The sequence below is a fragment of the Mesoplodon densirostris genome, chromosome 4, assembly GCF_025265405.1.
Source record: "Mesoplodon densirostris isolate mMesDen1 chromosome 4, mMesDen1 primary haplotype, whole genome shotgun sequence".
Taxonomy (NCBI): domain Eukaryota; kingdom Metazoa; phylum Chordata; class Mammalia; order Artiodactyla; family Ziphiidae; genus Mesoplodon; species Mesoplodon densirostris.
The window spans coordinates 32,090,163-32,103,621 of record NC_082664.1 but is presented as its reverse complement, the minus strand read 5'-3'; the positions used below and the strand labels follow the sequence as shown (position 1 = coordinate 32,103,621).

At 43.4% G+C, this 13,459-nt stretch overlaps 1 protein-coding gene across 7 annotated transcripts in view; it reads left to right on the top strand.

Annotated features, from left to right (window-relative positions):
* SIPA1L1 (signal induced proliferation associated 1 like 1) overlaps positions 1–12,735 on the top strand; it is a 186,746-nt gene extending 174,011 nt beyond the window's left edge. For 4 of the 7 annotated variants that reach the window (XM_060095912.1, XM_060095910.1, XM_060095914.1 and 1 more), the window contains 4 exons: positions 7,932–8,078; positions 8,863–8,977; positions 11,625–11,709; positions 12,380–12,735. In XM_060095912.1, the coding sequence (XP_059951895.1) occupies positions 7,932–8,078; positions 8,863–8,977; positions 11,625–11,709; positions 12,380–12,523 (491 nt within the window). In that variant the 3' untranslated portion in view covers positions 12,524–12,735. The remainder of the gene's footprint in view (positions 1–7,931; positions 8,079–8,862; positions 8,978–11,624; positions 11,710–12,379) is intronic. The other 3 variants (XM_060095913.1, XM_060095911.1, XM_060095909.1) reach the window with 1 other exon arrangement.
* Positions 12,736–13,459: the final 724 nt, after the last annotated feature.

Below are 13,459 nucleotides of genomic sequence, written 5' to 3'. Positions count from 1 at the left end.
CCTCTTAACATATTGTTGAATTAGGTTTGCTAATATTTTGTTGAGGAGTTTTGCATCCATGCTTTTAGGGATATTGGCCTATAATTTTCTTTTCTTGTGGCATCCTTGTCTGGTTTCTATATCAGGGTAATGCTGGCCTCGTAAAATGTGTTTGGAAGTGTTCCCTCCTCTTCTATTTTTTTGGAAGAGTTTGAGAAAGAATGGTATTAAATCTCCTTTGAATGTTTGGTAGAATTCATCAGTAAAGCTGTCTGAGTCCTGACTTTCATTGTTGAGAGATTTATGATTACTGATTCCATCTCCTTACTAGTAATTCGTCTGTTCAGATCTTCTGTTTCTTCATGATTCAGTCTTGGTAGGTTGTGTGTTCCATTTCTTTGAAGTTGTCCAGTTTGTTGGATATGACTGTTTATAGTAGTATCTTACGATCCCTTGTATTTCTGTGGTATCAGATGTAACATCTCCTCTTTGATTTCTGATTTTGAGTCCTCTCTTTTTTTTCCTGAGTGTAGCTAAAGGTTTATCAATTTCGTTTATTTTTTTTCAAAGAACCAGCTCTTAGTTTCATTGACCTTTTCTGTTCTCTTTTTAGTCGGTCATTTATTTTGTTCTGATTTTTTTTTTCTTTTTTTTTTTTTTTTTTGTGGTACGCGGGCCTCTCACTTTTGTGGCCTCTCCCGTTGTGGAGCACAGGCTCCAGACGCGCAGGCTCAGCGGCCATGGCTCACGGGACCAGCCGCTCCACGGCATGTGGGATCTTCCTGGACCGGGGCACAAACCCGTGTCCCCTTCATCGGCAGGTGGACTCTCAACCACTGTGCCACCAGGGAAGCCCCTGCTCTGATCTTTGTTATTTCCTTCCTTCTACTAACTGGGGACTTCAATTCTTCTTCTTTTCCTAGTTTCTTGAGAGGTAAAATTTGGTTTTTTGAGATCATTCTCATTTCTTGATGTAGGCATTTATTGTTATGAACTTCCCTCTTAGAATTGCTTTTGCTGCATCCCATAATTTGGTATGTTGTATTTCCATTTTCAGTTGTCTCAAAGTATTTTTTAAGTTTCTCTTGCTTTCTTCTTAGACCCATCAGTTGTTCAGTAGCATGTTGTTTGTTTAATCTCTACCTATTTGTGAATTTTCCAGTTTTCTCCTGTAATCAATTTCTGGTACATACCACTGTGGTCAGGAGAGATGTTTGATATGGTTTTAATCTTTTTAAATTTAGTAAGACTTGCTGTGGCCTAACATATGGTCTATCCTGGAGAATATTCCATATGCACCTGAGAAGAATGAGCATTCTGTTGCTTTTGAATGGAATGTTCTGTATTTCTGTTAAGACCATCAGTCTAACATGTCATTTAAGGCCAGTGGTCCTTTATTTTTTTTTTGTCTGGGTGATCTATCATTTGTTGAAAGTGGTGTATTAAAGTCCCCTGTTGTTGTTGTATTCCTGTCTATTCTCCATTGAGGTCTATTAATATTTGCTTTATATCTTTAGGTGCTCCTAGGTTATGTGCACAAATATTTACAAATGTTATATTCTGTTGTTGAATGACCATTTTAGTATTATGTCATGATCTTTGTCTCTTACTACAGTCTTTGTCTTAAAGTCTATTTCATCTGATATAAGTATAGCTACCCCAGCTTTCTTCTGGTGTCCTTTTGCATGAAATATCTTTTTCCATCCCTTTGTGTGTGTCCTTACATGTGAAGTGAATCTCTTGAAGCAGCAATTAGATACATATTTTTTATCCAATCACTCTAGGTCTTTTAATTGAAGAATTTAGTTTGTTTACATTTAAAGTAATTATCGATAACTATGTACTTTTACCGTTCTGTTGTTTTCTGGATGCCTGTAGTTCCTCTGATCCTTTCTTCTTCTTTACTGTCTTCCTTTGTGGTTTGATGACTTTCTTTAGTGGCATGCTTTGGTTTCTTTCTCTTTATCTTTTGTGTATATACTATAGAGTTTTGCTTTGTGGTTACCATGAGGCTTACTTAAAACAACTTATAACAGTCTGTTTTAAGTTGAGAACAACTTAAATTTGAACACATTCTAAAGCTCTAACTTTTACTCCCCACCCCATTTCATGTTTTTACATAAAATTTACATCTTTTTATCTTGCGTATCCCTTAACTTATTATAGTTATAGTTATTTTTACTACTTTTGTCTTTTAACCTTCATACTAGCTTTACAAGTGGTCAGTTCACCACCTTTAGTATATATTTTCCTTTTCCAGTGAGATACACACTTTAATATGTTTTCTTATTACTAATTAGCACTCTTTCTCTCTGCTTAAAGAAGTCCCTTTAACAATTCTTGTAAGACCAGTGTAGTAATGAACTTCCTTAGCTTTTGCTTATCTGAAAAACTGTTATTTCTCCTTCAATTCTGAATTGACAGCTTTGCCAGGTAGAGTATTCTTTGTTGGCAGTTTTTTCCTTTCATCACTTTGAATATATCATGCCGCTCCACTCTGTCTTGCAAAGTTCCTCCTGAAAAATGTGCTGATAGTCTAATGGGGGGTTCCCTTCTATGTAACAAGTTGTTCTTTTCTTCCTGCTTTTAAGATTCCCTCCTTTTTTAAATTAATTTATTTATTTATTTTTGGTTAGGTTGGTTTTTTGTTGCTGCATGCGGGCTTTCTCTAGTTGTGGTGCACGGGCTTCTAATTATGGCTTCTCTTGCTGCAGAGCACGGCCTCTAGGCGCACGGGCTTCAGTGGTTCTGGCTCGCGGGCTCAGTAGTTGTGGCACACGGGCTTAGTTGCTCTGCGGCATGTGGGATCTTCCCAGACCAGGGCTCAAACCCGTGTCCCCTGCATTGGCAGGCAGATTCTTAACCACTGTACCACCAGGGAAGTCCCTCTCCTTCTCTTTAACTGTTGGCCTTTTAATTATGTGTTTTGGTGTGGTTTTCTTCGGGTTCATCTTTTTTGGAACTCTCTGGACTTCATGGATCTAGATATCTGTTTCCTTCCCCTGGTTAGGGAAGTTTTCAGCCATTATTTCTTCAAATAAGTTTTCTTCCCTTTCTCTCTTCTCCTCCTGGGACCCCTATAATGTGAATGTTGGTCCGCTTGATGTTGCCCCATATGTCCCTTAAGCTTTCTTCACTGTTTTTCATTCTTTTTTCTTTTTGCCTCTCTGACTGACTGAATTCCTCTACCCTGTTAGACTTCACCAATCCTTTCTTCTGCTTCATCTAGTCTGATGTTGAGCCCCTCTAGTGTATTTTTCAGTTCAGTTACTGTATTCTTCAGCTCTGTGACTTCTGTTTGGTACTCTCTTTTACATTCTGTGTCTTTGTTGAAGTTCTCACTGTGTTCATCCTTTCTTCTCTCAAGCTTCGTGAACATCTTTATGGCCATCATTTTTAACTCTTTATGTGGTAAGTTACTTATCTTTATTTCATTGAGAATTTTTCCTGAGATTTTTCTTGTGTTTTTCATTTGGAACATTTTCCTTTGTTTCTTCATCTTCCTTGATGCTGTGTTTGTTTCTACGTATTAGGTAAAACAGCCACCTCTCCCAGCTTTGATGGAGTGGCCTCATGTAGAAGATGAACCGTGTCTTCCTACCCTGCCCTAGCTCTTGGTTGTCTCTCAAACTTTTGTGACTGTCCAAGCAGCCTAGTTTATTTTTAAGAGCCCCCAGTAGCTGAGGGTTTGACAAGACCTGTCAGTGTCTCCAAGGGTTGGATCTCAGTCATCACTTAGATCTCAGTCATCACTTAAATTGGAAACCGGAATCTCAGGCAGCAGCTTTTAAAGTATGCACATATGTACAGTCCTATGGGACCACAAGTATAAGCACCACCCCACCACCACCAGTGACCTGGAGGTGTCTGCCAGGTGACAGTCATAAGTACTGGGGCACCAGATGTATGTATAAGCTCCTTTCTGGAGATGCCTATGAGCTGGAGTGAGGCAGATGGAGAAGACAAAGATTGGGTCCACTGGCCTCTATTCCCTGAGAGCACCTTGTAGGCCTCTAAATGTGCCAAAACAGAAGGCTATGCCTGTGGCAGTGCCCTGGGGTTGGCGGGGGGAGTAGCCTGCCAAGAACTGCCTCTTCAGGTGTTAGAGTCCCATGGGACCCAGAAACATGAGCTCCTCTTGGGCTCCAGAGCCAGACGATCAAGGGGCAGCCACTGTGCAGCAGCCACAAAACTGGGGCATCTGATGTGGTAAAAGCTCTCCTTTGGGATGCTTGTTAAAAATAGAGATTTCCAGACCTCACCCAAGACCTGCTGAATTTGAATACAAAAGTGTGGTTTGTATTGTATTTTTACCAAACATCCCAGCTGCTGTTAGGATTGGGCACATTTGGCTAACACCAGATTAGTTATTTCTTAGAGAATTTTATCCACTGGCTTCCCTGAGCCACACCATTGTTCTGTCTTTCCCAGCTGTGAGACTGTTAGCTGTGGTGTCGGCTACTCACTTGTTGACTCATTCATTCACTGAGTGAGTATTATTTAGGAAAAGGCTTATTGATGACGGGCACTTCCGTATTCTTCCCTTTGATTCATAAATGCCTTGTTCTTCCATCACCTTACTTGATCGCAGTTTTATAAGGGCCATATTCGGGGACCAAAAAAAATTGCTTTTTTTCTTTCTCCTCTGTCCAACTCCATTCCATTCTGCAGCTACCTTCCCACTATTGCCCAGCACAGCAGATACCTATTGTGGAACCTGTGTGCCTGCTTATTATACATATGGCTGTAACCCCACCTCCCTTCTGCCCTTTTTCCTTCAGGGAATTCTGCAGCTTTTTCTCTATGTCCATTTATACCCAATTTCTTTTCCTTCTGCTGCTTCTCTGAAGCAGTGTTTTCTTTAAATCTCCTGCCTTCCTAGTTTGCTTCCTCCCTGCCTCTTTTCTGAGTTTTCAACCCACTCCCATGACTGTTCCTCCGTCATCTCCATCCTGCTTCCTACACAGTTCCCTTCTCCCCTTCTCCCCTGTGGCAGACATCATTCAAGAATCACATCAGCTTCCCCCTCCTCCCTCTTCATAAGAGGTCCAACTATGGCTTGAACCTGATTTCTCTTTGCTCTAAAAGGTCACTGTCTATGAACCAAAGTTGACACACAAAATGACCACTTTTTACCATCTGGACTCTAGAAACCACCTCCTAGTCGTGCCCTAAATAGTAGCCTTTTTTTCTCTACTTCTCTCCCTGCATTGGGACCACTCTCCCTGCACTCCATTCCTCTTACAACTTCCTGCCTACCTTGAATGTTTCTTTCACTTCCCCATTTTTTTTAACCTTTATAGGGATAAAAATAAACCCTCTGTGAAAGCCTCTCTGCATGGGTCATGTCACAGTAGGCCCTGCCTTCTGGAAGCTCACATACTAAGAGAACAGCCTGGAAATCTGCTCCCCTCACACCTTTCCTGTGAAGCCTGTGGCTAAAGGCCTGGCACTGAGGAAGGGAAGGAGCGGGCCACCCTCTCCCAGCTCCTTCCATCACCTCTTCTTGCTTTCCTAAAAGTCAGGCAGCAGCCACAGTGATCCCACGCCCTAAACTGAGCAGTCCTTGGTGGGCTGATCCCTACGCCTTGGCCTCGTTGGTGTGACCACCACTGAGATACTGAGATGTGTTTGGGGAATGGGCGACTTCTTTTTTTCCAAGTGGAAATTTGGGCCCCAGAGATAAAAGGGCAGAAGGGTTGTGTGTAACACAGAAAATTGTCTGTTCCAAAGAATCTGAAAAAGAAAAAAAAAAAATTATATATATATATATGTACTGAATCACTTTGCTGTACATCAGAAACTAACACAACATTGTAAATCATTCCAACTACTTACCCTTGGTGGGAGCAAGTTTAAATACAACTGAGCCTTGAATATCAGGCAACATTTGTTGATTTCCACTTACTCATAATTTTGCTAATGTTAAGCACATTAATAACTAGTAACTGCACTTCAAACCAGTTCTTTATGTAATTTGAAAGGGAAAGCAAGCACTAAATGTACTCTGGTTTATAGGCTATCATAATTGACAAAACTTTTTAATTCATTGTACACAGTTATTTCCAGAGTCGCTTAGAGATTTTAACTGAGAAGTTCACTTTCAGCTTTGTGTTTGCATGAGTTACAGACACATTGTGCGGGTGACCCTTCTCATGGGGGCACATGCTCTGCTCTCGTTTCTGCCCCAGCTGATGCCCCATTGAGAGCATCTTCGTTTCCTGAGTTATGTTTCCCTCTCCTCCACCTGTATGATCCTGAGCGGTAGCAGCACGCCCTCCACTGCACAGAGGGGCTCATTTCACCTTCCTCCCGTCCCCAGGATAAGCAGAGATTAGCTGTTACTATAGTGTAATATTTGTATTTTAAAAAATTGTCACCTTAGAAGGGGCTTGGGATGTTGGGCTGCTGTAAATCGAAAACTGTACAGGTTTCTGGTGACTGACTATACTGCTGAACTGAATGAATAAGCATTTTCAGAACTCTAAGGGAAAACTGATGAATTCATAAAAGTGCTAACAAAAGATCAAGATGAAAAAAAATTAATTACATGGGACTGAGTGAACTGATGAGGATGATTATAATTTTTGTGACTTTCTGTTTGAATAAAAAAAAAAAACCAAAATGATCTTCCCAATGAACAGAGTTTACTACATCACTTCCCAGCTGAGTATCTCTCAGTGTCTTTTTGTCCTTATTGGAGGTATGATTCTTGTTGTGCTGGTAAACGTTTAACAATCAGCTCCTGGAAGGAGGCAAAGGCCCTGACTTGCAGCACTTGCCAGTTATTGGGGTGTAGATATACTCCTACCTCAGCTGATTTCAGGTTACCAAAGTGATGTCACTGAAAGCAAACTGGGAAGAGATGTATACAGATACACTACTGTATAGAGTTTCCACCCTATAGATACCTCCACAACATAGAAAATAGCAAAAAAATGTAATCAACCAGTGATGAGTCTTGAGTACCATCTTTTAAAAATATGATTTATTTAGTCGTAAGTTTACATAATTGAATTTTTTTAAGTGTTTTTGATGTGGACCATTTTTTTTGTCTTTCTGCATTTTTACTCTTAAGATTATAACCCTATAAACTCATTTATCAACTATCTTCCTTTTCTATATTATTCTTGGCACTCAACTAAGATTGCTGAAGTCGGTCGTACCTTGTATTTTTACATTCTCAAATAAGAACTTAAGATTATAAGATGTGCGTTAAAAAAACAAAAAAAAAGAAAACTGATGCCAAGAGTTGCTTAGCGTGTCCTTGGGAAGGAGAAGGATGCCAACACCAGTTAACCTATGTTAACTCTGCTGGGTGACCCAGCACTCACTCTCACATGCTCTGATTTGGTTTTCACACCACCCTGGATACATCCAACTGCAGAAACCTGTGGGCCATTCCTGGGATACAGGACAGACATGGGCCAGGGTTGTCCCTCACCAGTCCCAGGGATGCAGGGAGTCCACATGGAGGGCAGTCAGATCCCAGGTTCCAGTGCAGATAAAAATAAGCTTTACTATCCCCTCAAACAAGCATCACCAAGCTTCCCTGGCCTGGCTGCAAAACCCACCTCTCTTGAAGTAGGTCCCTTCACCCCAGCCTGAATCTCTCGACTCTGCAAGGAAATCTGAGGAGCTGCCCTGGGTCCCACTGTAGACAAGCAGCTCCTGCCAAAGCAGACACATTGCCTCGGTGCAGGACTGACTTTTCCAAGACTCACCCCACTAGAAATGGGACAGTGGGAGGTTATACAAAAGTGAATTAAGGTTGGAGGAAGTCAATTCCCAGTTCCACTCAGCTTTAGAATGACCACTAATGGCCTGTTAGACTAGAAACTGATTCCAGGTAACAAATGACTTACAAATATATGGTAACAGAAAATGGGTAAAACTTTGAGTGGTTCTCCTGTGGGCATGAGAAGCATCTTATCTCTTGTCCCTTCCTGCAGGAGAGTTCTCGGCCTCGGACAGCTCCCTCAATGACATCCAGGACACCCAGAGGACGCCCATGCCTGACCCCGGCCTAATGCCCCTGCCCGACGCTGCTGCGGATTTGGATTGGTCCAACCTGGTGGATGCTGCCAAGGCATATGAGGGTGAGTCTGCTGTGATCCAGGCTCGGCCACACGGAGGCCGTGTGAGTGCTCTGGACACACTGACAACACGCACATTTTACCAGCACAGCCAGAAACCAGTTGAGCTAACAGTTCCTGAGCACTTGGTAAGGGGCCCCCACTGTCAGATTTAATCAGGTGGAACCCAGTGTTTCCTCTACATAGGAATTCATCACACGGATGCCTCGCCTCCCTGTATCTGAGAAGGGCAGGGTGCAGGGGAATCCCAACTGTCACTTGACTGAAAACAGCACGTGTCCGGGAGAGGTTTTTTGTTTGTTTGTTTTTTTACCGGTACGCAGGCCTCTCACACTGCTGTGGCCTCTCCCGTTGCGGAGCACAGGCTCCGGACGCGCAGGCTCAGCGGCCATGGCTCACGGGCCCAGCCGCTCCGCGACATGTGGGATCTTCCCGGACCGGGGCACGAACCCGTATCCCCTGCATCGGCAGGCGGACCCTCAACCACTGCGCCACCAGGGAAGCCCTCTAGAATGGTACTTTTATGAGCAAGGGAAAAGCTGGAATAGAAGTTGAGTCACAACAACTGTTTTTAAAAGAGAAATTACAATGTTACTATCCTCTTCCAGCTAAAACAGTAAAAAAATTTTCCTACAAGGGTTGGGAGGTAAGGTTTCCGATGCATTCCTGCCCCTTGATTAGATCTGACTGTGCGTGTAGGCCATTTCTTTTAGAAATGGAGGGCCCCCATAGAGAGGGCCCAGGATCCAGTTCCAAAATACTGAATGGTTTCTTCTCTCCGTTTCAGTCCAGAGAGCCTCGTTCTTTGCTGCTAGTGATGAAAACCATCGCCCTCTGAGTGCTGCATCCAACAATGACCAGCTTGAAGACCAGGCTCTGGCCCAGATGAAGTCTTACAGCAGGTTAGTCATCCAGTGGCGAGGGTACCACTCCACACCACACATCACCTCCACTAGTGACAGACAGCAGGTGTGGGGAAGAGGCGATGGAGGCCACACGGATCAGCTGAATGAAGCTCATCACTCCGGTGCCAGACACTTTGCTTTTTGTTCGAATGCTTTGTAACCAAATACTCTAAACACCATGAAACTGTTCTTGATGGCTTAAAAGTCATCATTATGAATATTCATTATTATTTAATGCCGTAGTACATTTATTTATGTCCTCGGGGTTTATTAGGTAAGGTAAGAGAAATCATTTGTGCTGAATATCCTTGGACTCCTATGCGTTTAGTCCTTGAGTCTGGCTTTTGAGTCTGTCAGTTTTGAAGCTGTCAGTTGGTCATGCTTGTAAATGTGCCTGCATCTTAGCAGCTCCCAGCGTTTTGCTTCAGACCTGCATTAGAACTGGGTCACCAGGATAGGTAAGATTTATGTAAACTAAGAAGTTTAAAAAAAAGCAGTAGCTGAGTTAAGGGTAGGGACTCTGACTTCTACTTAACTATGTAAAGGCTGACTTTTCCATTTCCCCCTCAGTTTCAAATGGTGAGGTTATTGGATAAATGTGTGATGTTCTTATATATTAAAGCATCCCAACAGTCAGCCGTGGACACATAGTAAGCCCTCCCGAATGGAGAATAATTTCATCAATTTGAAATCTCTTAAAACCTTTTGATGATGGATAAGAATCCATGTATCTAGAAAACTTGGTCAGAAACAGCCAGTAACAGGAAGAGTGAGGTTGGCATAGGTTTGCACAGATAGACCGGCGACTTGTGCTTGAAGACTTCTGAAGCACGTCTGTAAGGAAACCCTCTTCAAGAGGAAGTATAAGAGCAATGGATCGTTTGTTGTAAGTGTAACAGATGCTGCATTTATCCTATTGTTGGGACAGTTGGGGAAGGAAAGAGGCAGTTAGTTTGGCTGTTGAGAACTTTTTTAAAAATTGCAGAGTCGAGGGGAGACCCCCAATGTCCCTTTTTAGGACGAAGAGAAGTCTGAGTGAGCAAAGACTGTTCTCCTGAGAAAGGATTATTAAGCGGTTCCTGAATCTTTGTAGAAGCTTAAGATGAGGATGACGATTGGGTCTTTGTTCGGTGTGGATGAGCAAATGCAAATGGAGTTAAATAGGTTCTTAAAGATTATCAGTGCACTCACAGTCACAGAATTCATTTTGCAGACCTTCAGAAATCAAGATACGCCACAGAGTTACTGACAGCCTGCAGTGGCTGCGTCAGCCCTGCCAGGAGCGGGGACTGTGGACTCAGCGGCTTGTGAAGGACAGCCCTGCCCCCATCCCCAGCCTCAGTGTTTTCTGTTCAACACCACTCTTATTCTGTCACATCTTTGGCCTTCAACCCATCCAAACCTGACCTGCTTGTGAGGTGCTGTGGATTGCAGCTGACCACGTCCCTTTTAAAATCCATTCACTGTCAGCTTTTAATTGGTCATCCTGTCTTTCTTAGAAGTGAGATGGTCATTATCATTCCATTTTATTTACAGCCTTGTGACACTCCATGCCCCTGTGGGCTTGCTGTAGACCTAGAATTAGCAGAAGACGTTGACACAGCTTATTTTAGGTCAGGAATTCCAACTTGAACTTTGATGTCTAAAGTAAAGAATACCTTTCATTTCATGATGCCAAGAGTTCAGAGTCACCACCTCTTCCCCTTGACCTCTGGAAAGAGGCAGCTGCCAGTTGGCTCCATGGAAACCTTCAGGTTCTTGGTTGTGTGAGGCTGAGGTTGTGTTTCTGGCTAGAACTCACCTGGAAACTTTTTGGAGCTTGAATTCAAGTAGAGGAGAGTCTGGGAGGGAGAGCTGACAGGTCTTCAGCCCCTGCCGAGCTGTGTCAGTCATCTGTCCCGCTGGTTACAGCTGGTTACATGGCCTTCTCGTCCTCTAACTCCCCTTCCTTTTGATGCTCCACTGGCGTGGCCTTTTTAGCACTTAAATGAAATGGGAGAAAATAAGAAAATTTTGGGCCTTAGAGTTTGCTGATCATAATAGTGAAGAGCTTAAGACATTAAGGTTGGACTGACAAGCTTCTGAAAGATGTAGCCTTATTTTTTTAATAGTTGAAGATATTTAAACTAGTCTAAGTTAAGACGTGGGCCCTATGACTTAGTCGCCACTGGGTGAGTGGCCACAGGCTTTACTTACTTGGGTTGCCCCAAGGTAGAGCCTGCCCTAACCCTCCCCCAGCCAACATGCTGCACACACAGAGGAGTAACTAACTAACTCTCCTCTTCTTAAAGCCTCTAAAGAGATACTCATTTCACTGTTTGACAGTTGTGTCTGCCAGAAAGTTCTTCTTGTGCTGCCAAAGAGACCATTTTCACTTATTGTCCTGTATTCTTTTGTCACAAAGATGCAGCATCTTTAACAAAGGAAGCCATTGATTGGCTGTAGTTCACACTTGTATTACCTTCTGTTAAGACTGCCATTTTCCGTTTTAAAATGAAAATGCACGGTTGGGTCACCATACTGAGTAATTTGATATTGAAAACCATTTTGTAAATTCAGGCGCCTCCTTAAAAAAAAAAAAAATGCCAAACAAAGCCAGCCATGGAGGCTCCTGCCAGCAAGGTCTTTTGTTTCTTGTTCCCAGCAGTAAAAATTCCTCTCCCACTCTGGCTTCTAAAGTGGACCAGCTGGAAGGTATGCTGAAGTTGCTTCGAGAAGATCTGAAGAAGGTAAACCATATTCTCAAAGCAGGTTACCCAGTCCACGCAAGCTGCCCTTGAACTGTGAGAGCCCTTTGTCAGCAGTGTTTGTTAGTGGAATAAGATGTGGGTGTTTTCCCTACTTTCTCCGTACACATTTAGGGAGCTGCTTAGAGCTTGGTTGCCACTGACACACATAGTGCAAGAAAGCTTTCATTGTCACACGCACAGAAAAAGCGTTCCCTTCTTTGTGAACTCCTTTAGACCTCAGCCAGCCCTCTCCCAGCCTCCCAACCCCTGGTCCATAGCCCAGACCCACGTGTCCTCACTGCTCTTCAGGCTCTTGCACCAAAAGAAGTAGATGCTGTTTGTTTCTTGAGTGGCTTTATATTAACATAGGAGCCCCCAGAACAATCGTCTAAAATGTAAGACAGCCCTTAATTCCTTACAACTTAACAAAGACATTAAACTACGCAGTGAGGTACTTACATTCCAAAATCAGCCTGTAGCGGACGCCGCTGGAAGTCCCATTGCCTGGGTGAGAGCATCTTAAGGCCCAGCACCAGGCCCCATAGACAGCTGTGTAGTGGAGTGAAGGAGGGAAGTGGGTGAAGGGCTCACACAGATCCACGGCCACTCCTAGCGGCTGGGCAGGGTGAGGCCACCCTCTTAGTCCTTTCCTGCTCTGCTCGCCTCCCAGGAAAAAGAAGACAAAGCTCACCTTCAGGCGGAGGTTAAGCACTTGCGAGAGGACAACCTGAGGCTGCAGGAGGAATCCCAGAACGCCTCCGACAAGCTGAAGAAGTTCACGGAGTGGGTCTTCAACACCATCGACATGAGCTAGGCCGGGAGGGGGGCGCAGGGGCGCGCGCCCCTCGGTGCCGCCATTGAAGGCATCCTCCGAGCTCCTGCCCCAGCTCCCGACTTTGCCCCCTTTAGGGGAGTGCACAACACAACAATCGCAGATCAACAATCATTATCTGCCTTTTGTAGAAAAGAAAAAGAAAAAGGTAAATAAAAATTTTAAAAAGTAAAATAAAAGTTTAACTGCTAAAATGTGAATGTCTTTATTTTTTTGCACAATATCTTTATCTGTTGTTATGTATTTAAAAAGAAACTGGGCCTAGGACCAGGGTTCCCCCCACTGGCCCATCTGCCTCTATTTCCATCAGCTCTTTCTTATCTATTTCAGGTAACCCAAGCTTTCCCTCAGTATCCTGACAAATGTCATTATTCCTAGGAAGACAATAACGTTTTTAAAAACTGTTTATTTGGGGAGGGGGATTTCCTTACCTTCGTTCCTAAAATGCCTGGGGAGGGAGGTGCTTTGAGAAAATGCCTACCTCCCTCGAATGGCTTGTGCATGAGCTAGTGATGTCTGTCCCTATCTTACAGAGAGATGAGCAGGATCGGGGTTGCTTGACAATAACAAATCAGTGAACCAGAGAGAGGCAGAGACGGAGGCTGTGGGCCACACCCCTTTTCCATCCTGCATTATGACATCACTACTTCCTCCTTCCTTTCCCTGGGAAAATGGGCCCAGGTGCTGTGTGCTCCTCGGAGCTGGAGCCCTTTTTGTTTGGCTTAAGGCAGTCCCTCTAAAGTGGGACCAGCCTTTCTGTAGCCTCCTGGCTCCAAACAGTAATTGGTTTCAGAATTCCTCCAAACTAAAACATATAAAACATATGATGATTTATATGCATTTTGGTCAAAAGTAGAGTTTTTGTTTGAGATTTTTTTTAAAGATAACAATGTGGCAAAATTGTATTTTTAGCTTGCT